The following is a 20,895-nucleotide window of genomic DNA, read 5'->3' as shown; positions in this document are numbered from 1 at the left end:
TTGTGCCTGAGGTGTAAAGATAAACATGTCCTACCTGTTAGGGCTCAAGTGTGAATTGGCCCCAGGCACACAGCCCTCCCCTGAGGCAAGGTCGGTATCAATCCAGCTTCTACCTACAGAAGAACCATATTTAACGTATTTCCAAATACATATGTATACCACATATGTCAACTAATTTTATTCCCTAAAAAGGCAAAATAAAATCAACTCTTAACAAAATCAGTGAGCACCTAATAAACCTAGTATATGTCAAGTACTTTATATTCAATCGTAAAAAAAGGAACCTATTAAAATTCCAGTATAAAATATATAGGAAAGTTCTATCCTAATATTTCCAATAAACGCACATATACACACAGGTCAGAACTTCATATAGGAAGATATTAAGTTTGATCTTCAAGGAACTGTTTCTCAGGAAATACCAGCTACAATGATTTCATATGTACATTTGCTTTATTAAAATTGTGGCACTTAATATAATAGCAGAAATTATCACGTGGCTTCACATCCAGAAGCAATACAATAGTGGAGGCGCAAACATTCCTTATTACCAATAAAAGTAAAAAAGTTTTAATATGTTCCATAAGCCCTTAATTGCATAAAATATTATATTTAGCATCATTTACAGCCAGCACACTTATAGAAACTAATTATCATCACCTTTCTTTTACATTCTGCAAAAGAAGTACATTTGTAGGACATTCAAACAGGATAAAAATTAAATGTCAGTTGTGAATTGTTCATGGGGAAAACACAAGCTGATAATTCCTCTTTTATAACTTATTAGATATTGTCACATGATTTTACAATTTTTTAATGCCTTCAAAGTGAAATCCCAAAAACTCCACTAAGTGCCATGTTGAAGGACAAAAAATGTTTACTGCAGCACCTTTAGACAACAAAAGATTGCATCCTGTTCAACCACACTATATAAATTATGACGTTTGTGGAAAATATGTACAAACATAAAGCAAATGTTCTAACAGGTGACAGATGTCGCTTTGGCAGGCGGTTCTTGGAAGCAGTATTCACATCCAGCGGCCAGAACGGCCACCACTGGGGTCTCCCACGTGCTACCTTCACGAACCAGGAAGCCTGTAAACCCAGGGCGGGAGGACATCCAGAACAAGGATGTAAAGTGCACTCAGTGCACCCCAGCAGTACCGTCTGCAGAGTCTCAATCAAGTAATATTCAGGAGTAAAGTACTGTACCATGTTATACATGTACTGAGGGTCTAATATGTAAAATTGCAACAAATTCATAATCGGATCCAGCTGATAAGAAAATAACACACCCAAGAGGATCCACTTAAAGAGATAATAAGTTCCAAAGACTTAATTCCCCTTATTTGTTTAAATCAATGATATGTCCAGTGTTTCATTAGCTCCTTCAAAAAATACTACATGGAAGACATAAAACTAACTTCACCCTAACCAGAGACAGACAGACTCTTATCTAACAAACTGCTGAGCTTTGGTTGTATAAAGTGCAGTTCAACAAGCTGCCACCTCAGCCGGCCAGCTGCCTCCAGCAATTCCACAGTTCACCACCAGCCTCAAAATAGTTCTTAGATCGGGTTAACGTCTTCTGTTGAAATTCATGTTAATAACAACTCCAAAATTCTCCCCGAACAGTCTGCAGTGTGCTTCACGATTCCTAAATAACTGGCAAGGAAGCTTAAGGACAGCAATTCATACTTGTGCTACAGCACATTCAAGACCTAGCTCTGCTTTTTCTTTAAATACGTTCACACTTTTTGTTGTATAAAATTTTCAAGTTTTATGATGATACAGGCAGTACATTCCATCACTCTCATGGCAACCTCAGAAGTGAACCTGTCATTCGGGATCTGTGGGAAAGGCAGCAGATCAGGGTACCTTGTTTTTAAACTGTCTACACCGTACGCTTCCAAGGTATGGACGTCATTCGTCAGGCCTTCCAGCTGCTCACTGTATTCCTCTATTTTCTGCGCGAGTGCAGTCGGCTTCACGTCTTTGTCGGACTTGCCCCGCACAGCATAGTCGGCGGCGATCAGAGCCAGCTTGGTAGAGAGGAAACATTTGAAGCACACCCATTCGTTGGCGTTTTTGTGGAGGTCATTCCTGGCGGCTGAGAAATTGGCTCTGGCTTGTCGTAGCCATCTGCGTGCTTCGACTGGGTTACCAACTGACTTGAAGGTGGGGGGAACAAAGAACCTCGGAGAGTAAGTCTGTCCGGCTGAAGGTGGGCATTTTTCCTTATTTTGTTGTTGCCTTTCAGATTTATGGCTCGTTGCTTCTTGATTCCATGAAGTGTAAAATCTCTGAAATGAGTACTTCTCTGACTGAAATCGGGATGCTGAGGTTGAAAACGTTCGCCTCGAGCCTCTGTCTGCATTTTGATCTAGAAAAGCCTGTTTCTCTAATCTGTTGATTTCATTCTGCAGATGTTTAAAAACTTCATTAGCAATGTCATGATTCTCTGGGTTTTTGTCAGGGTGCCATTTCAAATACAACCGCCTAATAATCTTTTTTCTTTCAGATTCTGGAAGCTTCCAAGCTTGCTCCACCACTGATGTCACTTCTTTTAAAATTTCCGGTAAAGAATTCACCTTAAGCTTCTTGGGGGAATGATGCTTCGAAGATGAGGTCTTGTGGCTCTCCCTACCAAAGAAAAGAGGAGGGATGCTTCGCAGGCCAGGGGCCAGGAACTCTGTAGGGCTGGTGGGTGTGGAAGGGGCACTGTCTCTGCTCTGAGAGCTTTCCTCTGGCCTTGAAAACTTATACAGATCAAGAGAGCTAACTATTTTATATTCACTATAACCAATATCAATCTGATATATCTTTCCTAGAAAACTAGAGTTGTCAGCATCTTCTCTTTCAACTTCTTGTACGATAATGGCGTATGTATATGTCGGCTGGTATGACCCATAGATCTCCCCACCTTCAGCGTCAACAAGGTACCCGACGTATTCCCCCGGGTAAAAGACATTCATTGGGTCCATAAGCAGAGTGTAATGAATCTCAGCAGGTATCGGAGTGCCGGGCATTGGAAGTTCAAGTTTCGATGGTTCTGAAGAGTCATATTTCACTCCTAAACTGTCGAGTTTCTCACTGATCCTGTAAATATCATTGCATCCTAGCATGGCAATTAGATATGAAGTGTCGGAAATCAAATTGTCGGTCGCTGATTTAAGCGTCATTGCCAAGGCTAACAGGAAGTTAATGTCTTTACTGTCTGAATGCTGTATGTAGAGCAGGATGACTGCATTCCCAAACCTCTTCAGGAAAGCAAAAGTTTCACTTCTGCTCTGGGGAATAGGATTGAAACCTTTAACTCTTAACGTTGTCTGAAGCTTCTCAAAACAGGACACTTTCAAGCCTTCTCTTAGAGCTTTGCAGAGTCGTACGGCTTTCTCCTCGTTGGCCAGAAAAGCGTTATCGTTTTCATGCTTCATGATTCTGATCAGGCCTGTGATGAACTGTTCAGAGGACAAGAGCAACTGCAGCCTGCCCTGAAGAGAGCACAGCGCTCCAAACTGGCAGACTCGGGGGGTCTCCTCATCTAACTGCTCCTCGAGGATGCTGCTCAGCAGACGAGGCCTGAGTTTCTGAGGAACGAGCATAGTCAGCTTAGTGTGGAACCCGTGGTCTTTCCCTAAGTAGCACTGGCTGAGATCCACCAACATCTGCACACCGATATTGCCCTGGATCCTGCTCTTGTAATGCGGGGCGTCATCAAACACCAGGATGTTGGACTTCACCAGCCTCCCGTCCTGGCTCGGCAGGTAGAGTGCAAGGTCCCGGATGTTCTCGAGATCGCCCCGCACCTTGACCGAGTCATTCTGTAGACTCTTGAACAAGCCAGAAACGACTCTCTTAACGGTGCGCATTTCATTAGGATCTAACTGTTTTCCTTCAGAATTTTTGAATATGCGGCTCAGCACTTCAACATACTGCTTGGTTGAAATGATATCTTCAGTGCCTAAGTGTTTGAACAGCTGGTGAAAGGTGCCCAGTTCTAAAGGCAGCTTGTAGAGATACGGTTTAAAATCAGACTCGTACTCAAGATTGATCACCACCTCCTCTGGCTTCAGAAGCTTCCAGCCATCTTCCACCATCACAAAAGCAACGCCCCGCAGTTGAAAACGGAACTCCCTTTTCTCTGCGCTGAGAAACTCGTATATGCTCCTTAAGACCTTTGCTCTCGTCTTGACCATGTCTTCATCCAGAGTTGTGATGTTGCATATGTTCCTGCAGTTATTGATGACCTTATCCAGAGGCGGGTCCAGGTTCACATTCAGCATACTTAAAACCTGCTCCAGCTGTTCTTGTGGACCAAGGTCACTCCCTTCTTGTTCTTTGATACTCAAGGGGGTGGCTTTCTCTGGAAGAATAGGGCATGACGTCCATAACAGCTGGAGCACATCGCACTGCTTGAATTTTGGATTCACCTGTGCTCCGTTGAACTTTATAAGAGGAAGCGTTCCGTTCACCTCTTGATACTGAGGATGAAATCGAATGAATTCGGCAGGGGCCCGCTCGGGACATAAGAATGGTATTAAAGACAGTTCTTTCAAAAAATTTCCAGATAACAAATCCATTCGTTCTTGGAATATATGGTAGAGAAGGATATCGACTGTATTTTGCAATGTTTCTTTAGACCAGTTTTCTGTATTAGCCCTCACACTGATCTCCTTAGCAAACTGTAACAACTGCTGCTGAGAAAGGATGTGTTTTAGTCCGATATTTCTTAAGAATTCTACCCAGGATGTCATAAATGCAACTTGATTTTTGGGTTTTATAAGTTGTTCCAATTTTTTAAAGAAGTCCTTAGGAATAAACAATTTTTCGGGAAGCATAACTTCAAAAACTCTCACAGTTCTATCATAGAAATGTTTGGCTTGCTTTAGTCGACTGTTAGCATCATGGATTATCAATAAACTTTCCAGTTTTTCAAAAAGTTGTTCCTTGATCTCTGACAATTCCTCAGTACTTGAGAGTCTATTCTTAAGATAGATCAAATGCTCTAATTTTGCATCATAAGAGAGATTTTCAATTTTTGGTAAGAGGTGTTTCAAATAGACCTCAAGATCATCTACGGGTACACAACCAAGCACCTCATATAGTTCTTTTAAGTGTATTTTTTCTTCAAGAAATGCAGAGGACGATGATTGTGTCCATTTTTCCACTTCAGTGGAAGGAATACTTTTTGTAAGCACATAGCATGTTCCAAATTTCGCAATGCTCATATAGCGACCACTGATGGATTTGTAGCATGGAAGTGACTTTAAAATTTTTATGTCATCTTGGGACATCAAGTGATTCAAATTGCAGTTGAAATACATCAAAAGTGCTTCAAAGTCACTTTCTACTAATTTTTCAGTTCTAAAAGTTGAGGTTTGGACCATATAATGCACAGCCCTCAAAATGCTTGTGGGGCTCTCTATGTTCGCTGTGTGACATGACAACAGAGGAACAAATGCACTGTCTTTGGAGCAGATTTTGTTCAAAGCAAGCTGAATACAGCCAGCTTTCATGAGAGCATGAAAAACCTTATCACTCTGGGCATTTGGAAAGACTGCAATGTGCATGAGACTTAGAGGAAGCAGAACATCACCTTCGGGAACTACAAGCTGATTGGCTGACACGGTAAACTTTGTTCCAGGGAGCAATGCCCAGTCTTTTAGGGTGTCAACAACAGTGTCAAAGGTTGCTTTTGTCTCTTCTTGATCCTCTTTCACATTTACAGATTCGCTGATAAAATGCCATGCACTCTTAAGCCAAGACTCGCTTGTAAAACTGTCTTTCCACTTTGTGCAACTTTTGGTCTTATATTCACGGGGCAACACAGAGGCTAACAAGTCAGCAAAGCTGGAAATGTCAAACACTTTTGCAACTTTACAGTTCAGTAAAATATTATTGTACTTCAGGTACAATGTATTCATGAACAAGTCTTTGCGGGATGGAATCAATTCATGGTATGTTGTTAGAAACTTGGGTCGTTTTGCATCAAAAGTTTGCAAAACACTGTCTAGTGTAATGAGAAGGGGCAGTCCCTCCACTTCAATCCCGTTTTCTTCTGCATCCTTAAAACAGTAATCAACTAAGAGTTTTAAACTGTGAAAAAGTTTCAGGTTAGTCTGCTGGAGACGACAAGGCAGCTTCCCAATATGGCAGTTAGTATCGGGAGAGGAAAACGTCATTAAAAAAGATCGCACATCAGCAGGGGTGACATAACTAACGGGAATATCGGCGTCTATCAGACAGTGGTACAGATTAGCAGTTTCATCACAGTTATAAACCAAGTTGAAGCCAATTTCCAAAAGCAGGTGTTTCAGCCTATAGACATTCTCTGCCACTGTTTTGCGTGTGGTGATGTTATAGTCTGCATTTTTAAGGTGGTGTAATTCATCCTGCAGCAAATTGTCAAAAAACGGTCTAGTTTTATTTGAAGTCGACATATTAATCCAAGTGATTATAACTGCAGAGTGCAGGTCGGAGCCATCAATGTTCGGAGCCCGCACAACGGGTAAAAGGCGCTTCATGTCCTCGTGGATGCAGCCGTAAAGTGCTTTCACCAGACAGTATAAATCTGGCTGTAGATCAAGCCTGTTGACTGGGAAGAATGACAAAAACTTCTTTAAGGTGTCCTTTACAACATGAATAGGCGTGTTCTGTAAGACCGATAACGTCGGGTCAGAACCAGGGAAATAGCGCTTTTTTAGCTGGATTAATAACTCGACGTACGCAGGAGCGATCAGGGCCGTCATTAAGCTGTTGTTCCAGTCACTCCGAACGCCCACCCCGTTGTCATCCCGCCACAGGTTCCTCCTGGCTGAATCGAGGGCAAAGTGGCCGTTCATGTGAAACGGTAACCCCGTCTCTAAAGAGAGGGGCAGAAAGCAGAAGGCCCTGTGGGGCTTTTTATAGTTGTGGGTGATGCAGGCAGCTACTCCACCACGTGGGAAGAGAGTGATATCTTGGTTCTTATGAGCTGATATAACGCTCTTAGATACTTTCTCCATACTTGAAAAACCTGATCTATTACAAATTAGCCAGGTGGTAAGGTTTCCCTCAGAGTCCTCCGTATCCATAGTGTAGGTGATCTGCTGAACCGGTATGTCCTTGAGCGGCCTCTTTTTAGTGACACTGTCAATTACAGATGCGTGAAACTGCTTCCTTTTCAGCCTGTCTCCATCGGTGATGTTGCCCTTCACAGAATATAGCACGTTTAGGGCTCCTGTAGCTTTATCTATTTCACAAATAGAAATTTTTTCCATGTGATTAAGAAACATTAAAAGTTCAGCCCCATCTGACCGCAGTTTGTCCAAAAGATTCTGGACCATTCTGTCTGATGATGGAACTGAAGAAATTTCTGAAACTTTTGCCATTTCTGCATTACGAAGAGGAAATCGAAACATTGTGCAATTATCCAGTTTAAAGTGGGTTCCCAGATAAAGATCCAGAACATCTGAGAACTGTGTCCTAAAATCTGCATCCAAATCTCTAAACATGCGTCCAGGACTAACAGATGTGGCTCCTGGTGCGTATCTGGCATGAGGATCAAAAATACACAGGATGTCATTGCCGGAAATAAAAGAAGGGCAGTCTGTAATGTGATACACAGAATTGAATCCTATTCCGTATTGTCCAGTTTTACACGGATTTCCTTCCTTGGTGCCTTTCCCGAGGTTCTGAATCCCTCTGACGTCGTCTTCTGTGAAAGGCTGGTTGTTGTACACACACAGTGCTGGCCCCTGCAAGGGGGCCCACTTGTCGTCAAATATCCTATCAACTGGATGCTGTCGAGGGTCAAACACAAAACAGATTTCTGTAGCCTTTGCATCATCAGCATTCTGAAGAAGTTCTTTCAGCATTTCCTTTTCTGAGGGATAGGCATTAAGGATACTCTTAATTCTGCTGGTCAGTTTTTCCTTCTGTCCAAATTCAGTGCCCAGTGTTGTAAAGCAGATGTTGGACGCATACCTTTCTAAGGCTTTATGTCGCTTTGGTACTGCTCCTAGTTTCACAGCCACTTCCCTGGGTATATCTGCATGACAGTATTTTACAGTGCTATCCTTTACTTTTATCCAGGGACAATCATTGTAGCATAAAGATTTTGCAGGGAGAAGCTTAAGATTAGTATCTGGCAATAATATTTGGCCATAATTTTTCTCACAAAATTCTTGTTTCTTTTCTCTAATGAGACTCCATATTCCTTCACTGATTATTCGCCGGCAAAGCTGAAAATTCTCCTCTGTTATTTGTTTTGTTTCTTTTTCTTGAGCAATAGACTCCAAAACAAGGGCAAAATCTTCAACAGTAAAAGACTGCCTCACACCCACACTTTCAAAAAGTTCACGGAAATTATTTTTATATTTATTGGGCAACTGATAAAGGTATGGGGCTGCTTCAAAATTCAAATGAAAAGCAATTTTTTCTGAGTCAACATATGCACTCTCAACTAGAATGAAGCTAAAGGTTTTTAACTTTTCAATAATTGATATCTTAGTGATGTCACTTTGCATCATTGCTTCATGAAGGTATTTGTAGCAAGCATTGGTGATGTTCTCCTGGTACAATGTGATTCCATCATCAACTGATTTTGCAACTTCTTTCAATTGGTTTACGACCAGGTCAACTGTGGGCTTCCGCAGTAACCCCAAAAACTCTTTAACAGCCAGTGGCACTGAACCGCAGCCTCTGAAGGAATGTGAATTTTCGTTTAGAACTGGCTGCAAAAGACAAACTATATCCTGATACTCAGCTGTATAAAGGTCGGTTGCTGCAAACATGGTTTCAGGCTTAAAACTGTTACCTTTCCAGTCCAAAGAAAAACCTGCTGGTTTTGTGAGAAATGGGAGGAAGGGGATTGTTTGATATTTTGCAGCAAAATCCTTTGCTCTAGGATCCCTTATTTTTAGTTTTTCATCAATAAGACTTAACAGGATGCTACTTCTTAGACAAGCAGCACTGTGATCACTTTTATTAATTTCAGCTACTGACTGGGCACGTTCTAGCATGTCATCCCATAAAATATCATCTTTTGCCATACCTAACTGGACGAGTTTAATCAGAATAATAGGATTTAGGTAGTCCTGAGTAGAGCCGTAAGGAAATCGTCCGTCTTTAGTATCAAATAACTTTGCAACCCGTCCTTCAGGGTGGATTAATCTTGATGGTAAAACCAGAGGATGCCCCTCCAGAGAGCAAGGGATACATGGAGTAACACGAAGAATTCCTGAGAACTCATCAACTTTCTCATTCAGAACAAAATTCATTAAAGGATCTCTGAGTTCTGCTTCAATTTCTTGAATATTTGGAAAAAACACTTCTGAAAAAAACTGTTTCTCTGAAAATGTATTTTCAAGCAGTATCTGTTTGCAGCCAGCTTCTTCAAATCCTAATTTTACTGAAGAAGGAAGTTCAACAGCACAGAGGTTTTTCGACCCAGTCTTCTTGAGGTATTTCAAAAATATCTTGAAGGCTGCTGGACCAACATCTCTTCTCTTAAGTATACAGTCATCTAGAAATCTCACATTCTTCATGGAAACCCATGTGGATCCATCAGAGAAGACTCTTGTCAATTCCTTCCCTTTCCCGTGAGCTACATCTTCATAAAACCCTTGACAAATTACAGAGAAGTCATCATGAACCAGATCAGGGTCAGGCCACACTGCATGGTAAGTATAGTCCATCAGCTCCCCACTCGTGGCCAGGTCACGCAGGATGCTGAGTGCCTCTAGGTAAGCTTTCACAACCACGTGTCTCATGAAGGTGGTGTTCCAGCGTCCTTTCGTATCTGTCTTCCAGATCTCTTTCCTATTTGAAGTAACAGCAAAGCACCCATTGATGTGAACTGGCAATCCTGTTTTGATTCGTAGGGGTAAATAGCAGAACACCTCTCCAGCCTGTGGTCTCACAGCCCACTTCTGGTCCTGGATCTCAGCCAGAAAAACTCCCACTGCCCCGCAAGGAACCACTCCCAGCCTTCTCCCGCTCTCACTCAGGGAAAACCTGAGAGCCTCTCCTGTATCCATGCAGGTACATATAAGCCACGTGGTGCACTCCTTTGTTTTTTGTGGTAACTCATCCGATGGCTTTTTGGATTGGCCAGACTTAGCCATTTCAAAGAGAGCAGCTGGGTCATCATCTGGACCTCTAAAAAGTGGTGACTGTAAATCAGCAATCCTTCTGAACACGTGATGAAATTCCTCCACTGTGATCTGAAGGATGCAAGCTGACTTGGGTGCATCAGCGGGGAGCTTCTTGTTACTGCTGTCGCAAGTCTTCATGAGCTTAGCAGCTTCTTTTAAAACACTGATGACAGGTGCAATCAATGCTTTGGAAGAGCACAATTTTTTTTTAATTACGATTGTATCTTGAGCTAAGCTGGGATTGGTTTCCTCAATTTTCAAGTACTTCAGATACATTGAGGTTACACTCTGAGTGAAAATGATAAGCCTGTGTCCACAGAGACTGAATTCATCCACAAGAGAGTAAATATCTGCTGTGTTGTAGCAGGTACTACTAACTTCACTCACTTTGGCTTCCTGCTGAGTTCTAAAGGACAGTCGGAACAGAGTCCCACTATAGCTGTAAGGTGCTTCCACGGTCAGAGGTAACTGACAGCCAAATACGTCTATGAATGGTTTGAACTGATTAGGAAATTTCCTAAGTCTTTTCTGCTGTTTACTCCAATTAATTTTGATCCCGGGATTAGATCTGTCTTTAATGTGTTTACTGATGTGGTTTATGTTGGGATCAAACATTATCATGAATTCTCGACTCATGATGATGGGAATGTCAGTGATGTGGTACACGGAATTAAACCCAAGACCAAATTTCCCAACTTTGTCAACTTCTGCCCTCTTTAAAGATTCCCCTAGCCTTGTTATGTTCACGAAGTCTGAATCTGAGAATTGAGAGTTGTTGAATGACCACAGAGCCGGCCCATGACACGCTGCCATCCCCGGGTCCAGGAGATTCTCTCGAATGTCCATGTTTCTTCTCATGTCAATCATGAAGCTGCATTCTGTTGCATTCGCGTCGTCAGCATTTTGAAGAAGTTCTTTAAAGATATCTGACACTGAAGGGTATTCTTCCAGAATATTTTTAATTCTTACAGTCAGTGGTTCTCTTTGTCCTGACTGCTCAAAGCCCATGTTTTCGGGGTTGATCAGTCTTGTACTGAGGCACGGGACTTTCAGCCACTCTGCAGTTTTCATGGGTATGTCCTCATGCACCAAAATGATTGGTTCCATGGAATCTTCCAGTAAGTCATTCAGGTCATCAACTTTGATGTCACAGTAACAGCATTCATGAATTGGCTTCATGATAAGCTTGGAAGGATCTCTGCTATGATGTATAGGAACTGGTGTGTTGAGGCTTACTGGAATCTGATTGCTATAAAGCCATCGGATAATATTCAACATAAGATGAAGATTCTGTTTGCTTTCTTGGTCACTGAGGTCCTGGCCGCTTTTGAGGTACACCTTCTGAATGACCATGGAAATGTGATCTGGCATCAGCTCCTCTACTGAACCGCAGGCCTTGAACAGCTGGTGGAACTTTGCCATGGTTTTAGGCACACTGTGCAAATAAGGCTGAAGGTCAAGATCATAAAACGGTTTTATCACAGCTTGGGCGAGAGGACAGAACTTTTTGCCAGTCCAAACCCACGGAAATTTTAAGGCTCTAAAAGCATCCTTCCCTTCATTTAAATGATCATGCATGAATCCATAAATTTCGAGCAAAATGTGCTGGAATTGATAGTAGTCTTCATCACTAAAGGTGTTCGAAGTATACCAATCGACAACAATTTTAAAGTGCTTTAAGACAGCATTGATATCAGGTTTTGTGAAGATACCTAAAGCTTCTTCCAAGTTCACATGGACACTCTCAACAAGAGGAAGTGATGAGCCGACCAGAATGGCGTGGGCCGCGTCGCACATGTCCGCGGGTGCACAGAGGTCCCAGAGATCCCCTTTCCAGACTAAGGAGCCTGGGTAGTTCGGAGGCCTTTGCTTGCAAGCTGGAGCCCATTTTGTTTTCTTCAGGGCCATCTTCCCTTCAGATGACTGCAGCAGGGCGTGGTTCTTATTTAAGACCAGTAAGAGCGTTCTGGCTTTCTTCAGGAGAATGTCCTGATTTGGACAAGAGCTGGCCTGTAAAGCTTCAATTTTTTTAGCCACTTGCACAACATCTTTCTCTTTGAGACTGGCTTCATTTTTTAAACCAATCTGTCTTAAAGAGTGAAGAATATCTGGTGAGGTAAAAGCTGAGGGTGGGAAACAAGTTTCATCTTCATCATAGAAGAGGTCCTTTAATACTTCCACATCAGGGTCAAAGAGCTCACTGGCTGATACCAGCCGCTCCTGTGAGATCTGAATGAATTTTAATGGCATTAGCCAATCAAGCACATTTGGATTCTCATTTTTAAGAGAGGATAGATTCTCGAGGACCCACAACATAAGGTGTGTCATCTCTTCGTGTGAATAAAATGCATTTTCGATGTCTTTTAAGATAAGCTTTAAGCAGCTGGTGGTCTTTACCTTCTCCACCTTGAGCAGGTTTGCCAGGCGGATGGTGGCCTCGTCGCTGCTGTCCACGACCGAGATGGAGAGCCGCAGGCCAGCCGGGAGCCTGGACGTGTGGTGCAGGACCCTGCAGCCCTTCAGCCTGGTGTAGGAGGAGATCCCCTGACTGGATGAATGGTTAATGCGCTTGAATATTGGCAGTTCCTGAATTACTCTTTTCTCCTTTTCACTGCTATCAGTTAAGTTAGCTAAGAACTTCCTTAGGGCATCTTTGTGCGTTGGAAGGAGCGACGCAACCTGGTTGCACAGCTTCTGCAGAGGCATCTTCTCCATCATCTGCAGAACAGCACTTGGGGATGGCGAATGAATGTATTTTTTAATAAGTGGATGTTGCATGGAGGCATCTAATTGCTTAAGGACAATCCCTCCAAGTTTTTGTACAATGTCAGCTAAAAATTCTGGGAGCTGTGCTTCAGATTCATCATCTAAAATGACTAATGAGGGGATCCTGAGTCTGATGAGTTCCACACACGTCTGACCTTCTTCTACTGCGGTTCTAGGGATGAGTGGCATCTCATCAAATAAAGTCAAATCCTCTGAAAAATGTATATAGAGATTCTTCCACACCATTTTAAGCCATGAAATAGATGGGTGCTTTTTGTCTTCATCACATGGATACCACTGAACAATCAACTCCCTGCCAGGCCAGAATGTGTTCACTACTTCTTTGATAAGACGTGCAAAACGTTCTGGGTTTAGAAGCTGTAGCTGGGTACACGGTCTTCCTGTAAATCACATAAAGAAATGTTATGAATACATACAATTCTACTGTAACTTATATAACTTTCTATTCTCATAGATTAGACAGATTAAATAGTACTAGAAAGTCATTTTGAGAGTTTTAGTTAAGTACACTGTGAAAACGCAAAAATTGGGCATAACTGGGCTGATCACACATAAATCCATATTTATAATAGCCTGTGGGAGTGATAATTCTCTCTGGAAAGTGCTTATTTTAAATAAATATCTAAAATGAATTTAGATGTGTTTTAAAAATTATCCTATAATGCCCTACAAATAGAATCAACATGGAAAATAATTTTTAGTGGTGATTTGTTCACAAATAAAAGCACCAAAGAAAATGTGGATAAAGTTTAAATAAGTACTCTTTTATTTAAAGGTAAGTAATTTATAAGGAGGCCCAGTTTCCAGGAGCCGGGTGGCCACAGGATAAAGCAAGGCCCGAGTGAGCGCACGGGGGCTAGCACCCTGTCCCAGATGACCAAGGTTGCCAGGAGCTGAGGCCGCCAGGACACTGGAGTTTCCTCTCCACCAGTAACTAGATGTGTGAGGAGTTAGGGGTCACGCAGCCTCTCTGGGATTGGAAGTCTCTCACCTGGAGAAAGGACGAGGCTGAGGTTCTAGCTCTAAGACTGCTCTGTGCGCGTGTCCGGGTACGGAGCACAGTCACAACCCCCCGAGGCAGCGCTTACTTGGTACTCAGCACAAAGTAAAGTGTGTTCTTCTGGGATCTGGGCTTTGCAGAAGTGCTTCAGGGACAAGCAACAGGGGAAGCGGGCCCTGCTGTGAAGGCAGGGTTACCCCCAACAAGGCAGCTCCACTCCCAGATGTTTTATAAACTAGGAGACTAATAAGGTTTTCTCTGGGGAAGAAAAGATTTTTGCTGACTTTTAATCAGTGGTCTAGAAAATAACATTTTACTTCTAAGTGCATGTTGTGTTTCAGAGTATTTTATTTGCAATACCAGGAGTAACAAAATTTTAAAGTAACACTAGGTACCTATAGGTATGTTATTTGCCCATATAGAGAAATAAAAAGCACCTCAAATTCAATCTTATGGAAAACTTAATATTCCATTTTCTCCCTAGGTACACATAATTTCTAGACTCTTAAAAGACTAATTTTGGAAAAAGTTATAAAAGGGGGCACACCTCAAGCCCCTTGAAATTCTTCTGTATCAGCATTTGTTAACCAAGGAAGGACACCCTTGTTCCACAGACTCACACATCAGGAAGATGACCTTACTTTCTACCATGAAAATTATCTTTCATGTTACAATAAGACATTTAAAATTACTGCCATAGAAGTTTAAGCAAGGGCATACTTTTGCAACTTTTGAAGATATCAATACCCACATTCTGATTATTATCAGTTTCTACATTGTGTGACTTAGGGTAAGTCAAGTAGTAATATTTAAGAAGTCATAAAATCTTGTCAGTAGTCTGACTAGCATAGCCTCCTCGGTCTATGAGTCCCATTAAGATATAATTTTTTTAATTAATTTGTTTAATGTTCTAAAAAATGCTTACTGAATTGAATTAACTATAATAGAATTTCCAAATCACAAGTAAGGCAAGGATACAATACCAAAGATACAAAAAAGGGTTAGAAATTAAAAATCAGAACACTCAACAAAAAAACCAAATACGTACCACACTGTGTCCTATGTTAATAATTGGCACATGACATGCATTTTGTAGATAATCCTATCCAATATCCTTGCATGAACTTTGGAACTTATAAAACATACCTACCTTCAGGAAAGTTATCTAATATCAATGTATAAATAAAATGCCAATAAAACCCGCACACCACACGTAACATGCGATTAACACCAGTCATGCTCAAATGAAAAAACAGCAGGGAAAATAAAGGAGAGAGAAAATGTAGTAGGACACAATTCTAAGTACATAAGTCAATTCAATCTGAAGTCCCGATTTCTGTTTATTTCGTATTTAAGCCTTTAGCTTTTACCCTAAAATATAAATGTTAACACAGAAAGAAGCCTCCCTGCCCTGGATTAAAAGTCATTGAAGTGTAAAGCATCTCCAACAGTATCAGTAAAATAATTTCACAGCGTTTTAATAAATGACTTGTGTTTCTGTGGCCTAGCCTTTAACATCATCAGCACTGTCAAAAGAGGTTACATAGTACCGTTAGGTGTCCCTGGAGACAGAAAGTGCTTCTCTAAACTCCCATCAGATGTGTCTGTTTAGAAATAGCTCTTCTCAGGGTAGTTTGTGCTTTCCTATAGATCGGTTCAAGATAATCACATCGACATGCTGAATCACTATTCAAGGATTGCACTACGTTTTTGTTTATGTGTTTATGTTCAGTCCTAACTTTGAGAAAGATTTTCAACATGAATGGAAATAGGATATTACAGTCTACTTCAAAATAAGGTGAGGGGCCAATTAAATGGTATGCCATCAGTCGGTCAAACCTTCAAAGAAAAAGGAAAAAAGGGAAAGTAAATGAGCACACGGAAGGTGAGGACAGCCCGCCGGCAGGCTCAGCACTCCCTCGGGCACTCTGCAAGCCTGGCGGCAGCACCTAACACCCCAAGGAAGCCAGCGGAAACCTCATTCTACCTCGGAAGGCACCAGCGTCATTCAGAACAGCACTCGTGACCAAACTTCTCTCAAGAAGTCATCACTGACACTGCTTCGGCTTCCTAGTTTCCATCCCTAACAGGAGACGGACAAGTGGGGAGATGGCCGACACAACCCAGAGTCCCCAGGGCAGGCGCTAACCGTGCAGCCTGCTGACATCAAGATCCTGTCTTCCTCTTTGCTCACACCTTAAAAATATAAGAATATATAGTCATAGCAGCTGTGGATGATCAGCCACTTTTAATACAAGCTAGAAACCAAAGTTAATATTTATATGAATTATCACTATAACAATGACTTGGTTTCTAAATTTATTTCAGCTTCAAGGAAGAGACTGACTCAAAAAATAATGTTTACTATAAAAACAATTTCTGTAAAGCAAATCTTACGTCCTCTGATCTTCCAAGTGAAACATGACCTGGGGGGAAATAATACAAGTTGAGTCAAAACTTGTTATTAAAAAAAAAAAAAAAAAGTCAATAACTGACACTCAGCATTGTGTGAACAGTCAGCGGCCGCCCCTAATGGCAGCTGGCGGCCACTCTACCTTTGCTCGTCCCCCGGATGCACCAGGCACACTGGACCAGGCTCCTCAGTGGCCGGTCCACACAGGGCCTCTCACTTCATCAGCACAGGTCCCAGAACGGATCCCCCTCTGACCTTTTTAATCTCAATATTTACGTGCATCATATAATAGGTGTGTGCACGCTCACACTTTCCCCTTAAATACCACAGCTTAAAATACCAATTTCAGCATAATTCTTTCATTTGAGACTAAATGTTCTATGAAATGAATGTTTCCAAGTCATTTAAATATGGTTTTATTGTGGTATGTGTAACAACCACCTATATACTCTACTAGTATAGTTTCCTCTCTCCTTTAAGAATTACCACCAGAAAAAAAATACTGATATAAATTCTAGCTACTTAGGTAAACAAAAGAACAGGATTCAAAGAATCAAATGAACAAAAACATCAGGCTACAAATGAACACAACATTTAGTCATCATACCTGAATATCCCCAGAGAAGTTGTTGTGCTAGAATATAATTAAATCCGTTCTTAGAAAAAGCCAAAATTGTCACAATTTTCACATGATGGCTACAGGAATTATTCTGTATCTTAAGATAACACAGTTTGCAGAATCTTACACATCATTATATAAAAGAAAAGCCATAAACAAAACTCCAAACATAGCAGAATGTACATTTAAGATTTAAAGATATATTTCAATACGAACTAAAACCAAACTATTAGGCGTTCCTACCATTCGTCTGACTCAACTTTTTTTCTATTTATTTCCTCCAAAACCCATTGACCTGCTCCTCTAACTTCTGATTGTCACCCATTTGCTCAGGTAACCTAACACAGAAATAATCTAGACCTGTAATAGGAAAAACAAAACAAAACAGAATCATCATTCCAACTCTGCAGCTCAAGCAAGGCACTTAAATCCTTCAAATTCTTTCAGCTTCAATGTCTCCACCCCTCAAAGGAGGATGACGATTACCTCACGATTGTGGAGAACAAATAAGATACTGATGATACAAGAAATCCTGACTCACAGGCACAATGGGGGGATCTGCCTTTTCGCCCTTGTCCCTGCAACACCATCCCACCTGGCCCATCAGCTTGCCACCCAGGCACTGGGAGTACAAAAGAAATAACAGATGGCCCCTGCTCTCAAGGGTTCGTAGTCTGGCACAGTGAAAACGCGCCTGTGATCAGGCAAAGAGGAGCACATGGATGGCGACAGGGTCCGGGAGTGAAGCAGAGACGGCCCCTCAGGTCTGCGGGCCGGGCGGGGCCGGAGACGGGAGAGTGGGAAAGGGAGCCGCTTGGAGGAGGCGCGCGGGCTGAGGGCCCGAAGATGAAGGAAAGTCACAGGGCGACGTGGAGGAGGGCGCCAGCAGTCTAAGCCAAAGGAACACCGTGTGCAAAACACAGGTATGAGAAAACCTTAATTCGGGTAAAAAAAAATTTACCAAGCGCCCACCTTGAAGTGGGTGCTGTGCTGCACGGCGGTGACAAATCTCACAGGGCTCTGCTCCCACAGGGTGCAGGGCACTCAAGTTTGTCCACCTGCAAGCGCCTGTGGTGACGAGAACAGAAAAGGGACACCGAACGAGTCGGGGCCAATCACGGGATGCCCCGCAGGCCACACGAACAAGACCGCGCCTGTCCTGAGTCGGGATCCGCTAGAAACCCGTGAGCGGGGCAGGCGGTGATGAGATGAGGGGTGTGGGCACAGTGACGCCGTGGCCCAGAGACAGAGGGCCTGCAGCACAGCCAGGGAAAGTGCGATCCCCAGACCCCGGAGACTGGAGAACAAGGAGGGCGAACGGGGGTTCAGTCCTGGGCATGGTAACGGGCGCCTTTCTCAGGAGGAAGGACCGGGCCAAAGGAGAGACAGACACGGGACAGGATGAGGACCCCAGCTGGGAGAACGCCGACTTTGAGACACCTAAGGAACTCCAAGGGCAGAATGATAACAGCTGCCATTTCATCACCATTTCTTAGGAGCAGGTAGCGTGTTAAACTGTACACGCTCTGTACACATCATCCAATCTTCAGAGAAGCGCCTACCACGACTAAAATATTACAGTGGAGGTTATCAATAAGCTGCCCCACTGCGGTAACGCAAACTGGATAAAATTCAGCTGGCAAGTTGTGACTGCCGTCCTCCACTCAACCCTTATTCTCATTTCATTCCACTTGTGAGAAAGCAATCTTGCATTTCATGTAATTGAATCTTGAGGGCCCCAGATATACTCTTATGGAAGGATGTTCCTGTACTGCCATGACACTGATGAGGAAAGAGAGGCTCAGACAGGTCGGGTAATTTGTTCAAAGTCACACGATGGAGGAGTCGAGTCTGAACCCAGATTTGTGCGGCCACAGAGCCCAGGCTTGTAACCACTACACTGCACTGCACTGCCCCTCTTGAGACTGGGGTGACAACTGAAGGTATGGAGACCATTACATATGCGTGACAGTGGATGCCTGGGGGTGAATAAGTATACTCGAAGAAAGTAAGGAACAAAATGAGAGCTGAGCAAGGAGTTCCTGAACTAATCCCATTTAGCGGGTAAGCTGAGGAACGGGAATTCATAAATAATTCTCAGAAGCAGGCAAAGAAGTATAAGGACACCGAGAGAGTGGTATCATCAAAGCCAGGGAGTTCAGAGGGAGTGACCAGTAGTACCAAAGCTGCAGGGAGATCAGGTAAAAAGAACAGAACATTCCACTAGATTTAATAATTTTTAAAAAGTCATTAACTGGTGACCTCAGTCAGGCAATTTTATTGGAATGATGTAGAAGCAAAAGTCCATGTGCTGTGATAACAGATGACGAGAAAGTACAGACAACAAACACACGCCACTCCTTCCAGTAGCTGGACTAGGACGGGATGCAAGAAAGCGAATCAAAGTCAAGGACTGTTTTGTTTTCCCCCAAACGGAAAAGACGGAAGCATGTAATTGCAAATGGGAAAGAGGTAACAGAGGTAAACAGCGAAAGTACAAGTAGTAACTTAATATTTAGCTCAGGATTTTAAATGTGAAAGAAGTGAAAGGTAAAACTACCACATAATGAGACAGATTTTGCTTGGGCTACAGAATTAGAGAAACACCGATTGCAGAGGAAAAAAACTTCACACTTCAATTGTATGCAGCAGTACTTTCAAAATTGGCCAGTCAGATTTTACTGATAATTGGTAAACAGAAGTCCACAGTGCTTTGTGTCAGCAAAACAATCACACAGTCATTATTTAGAGCAAAAAAGATCCAATGCTGTTAGACACCTGGGATGTTCCCTACCATAGGAAGGGAGCTACACAGACGTAATACTCTCGGCCTCTCCCCTCCCCACTCGTAATTCCCCACCTGCCCCACACACCAGAAAGAGGAATGACTTATCAACCAGTCAGGGTGAAGAGACTCTGCCCCTGCCCAGGGAGACTCGTGGGGCAGGGCGTACCTGGGAAGGAAGCCCGAGGTCTCCCAGTGCCCCTGCGACTGGCCTGGCGAGCTCACCCGCCTCACTCTGGAGCGGTCACACCACAAGTCCACCACGCACCACAAGCCAGGAGCCCCACTACCAGGATTATCAGTAACACAGGGGAGACTGGTGACGTCTACCTGCTGGATCCCTCTCTGTGCATCTCTTCACGGACGCGGCTCTCAGGAAAGCAAAGGTGTCATTTATTGGGTCCCCATCAGCCCCTACACATGTTTAATGTTTAATGTTCCCAAAACATGGCAATAAAGTAGTATCAATAACAAATTTTTGTCTGGAACCAATGGTATAAAAGCAATAGGGAAGATACCCAGGAAGCAGTTACCCATCACCCATATGGCCAGGTAAAAATACTGGAAAGGCTCGAGATCATGATTATTAAATAATCACAAGGGTGGCAGGCCAATACTTAAATCAAGATAGGAAAAGCGACCATGAAGACAACTTCTGGGGTAACTGAGCCACACGTTACGGGCAACAAACACAGTGAAGACGTCCCTTCTAGTGTAACAGTCAAAAAAAATTAACCAGGAACCAGAGATAAAACATGGTGTTGTTATGATCCCAAAATAACAAATCAGAATCCACAGTAGGTGAGAAAATGAAAAGACACACAAAGTGGGAAGACTCAACGTTATAACAATGTCAAATTACCAAAGTTAAGAGTATATAAATTTAATTTGTCCCTAAAAATCTTACAATAGGTACCCCATCCGTCTAAGGCCAGAGAAGCAAGTTGTGGCCATGTTCTGTGCTACAGGGTACTTGAACATTTTGAGTAAAAGCAGTATGATTCTGCTGGTTTTCTACCCCTTTTACCTGATTTGATTCTGAATAACTTTTGACTGATTTCCAAACCCCTATCTACCTCAGAAACTACTGGCCATTAACAAAAATTCTGTCTTCAAAAGAAAGTAAAACCACACAATGAAATAGCACAGCCA

At 42.6% G+C, this 20,895-nt stretch overlaps 1 protein-coding gene across 4 annotated transcripts in view; it reads right to left on the bottom strand.

Annotated features, from left to right (window-relative positions):
• Positions 1–431: 431 nt before the first annotated feature.
• The window catches only part of SACS (sacsin molecular chaperone), a 78,397-nt gene continuing 57,933 nt past the window's right edge, over positions 432–20,895 (bottom strand). For all 4 annotated transcript variants that reach the window (XM_057533206.1, XM_057533207.1, XM_057533208.1 and 1 more), the window contains one exon: positions 432–13,306. In XM_057533206.1, coding sequence (XP_057389189.1) covers positions 1,749–13,306 — 11,558 coding nt within the window. In that variant the 3' untranslated portion in view covers positions 432–1,748. The remainder of the gene's footprint in view (positions 13,307–20,895) is intronic.

This window comes from Balaenoptera acutorostrata, chromosome 18, assembly GCF_949987535.1.
Source record: "Balaenoptera acutorostrata chromosome 18, mBalAcu1.1, whole genome shotgun sequence".
NCBI classification, from domain to species: Eukaryota; Metazoa; Chordata; class Mammalia; order Artiodactyla; family Balaenopteridae; genus Balaenoptera; species Balaenoptera acutorostrata.
Note: the sequence above shows the minus strand (reverse complement) of the source record. Positions and strands in the feature narration are given on the sequence as shown.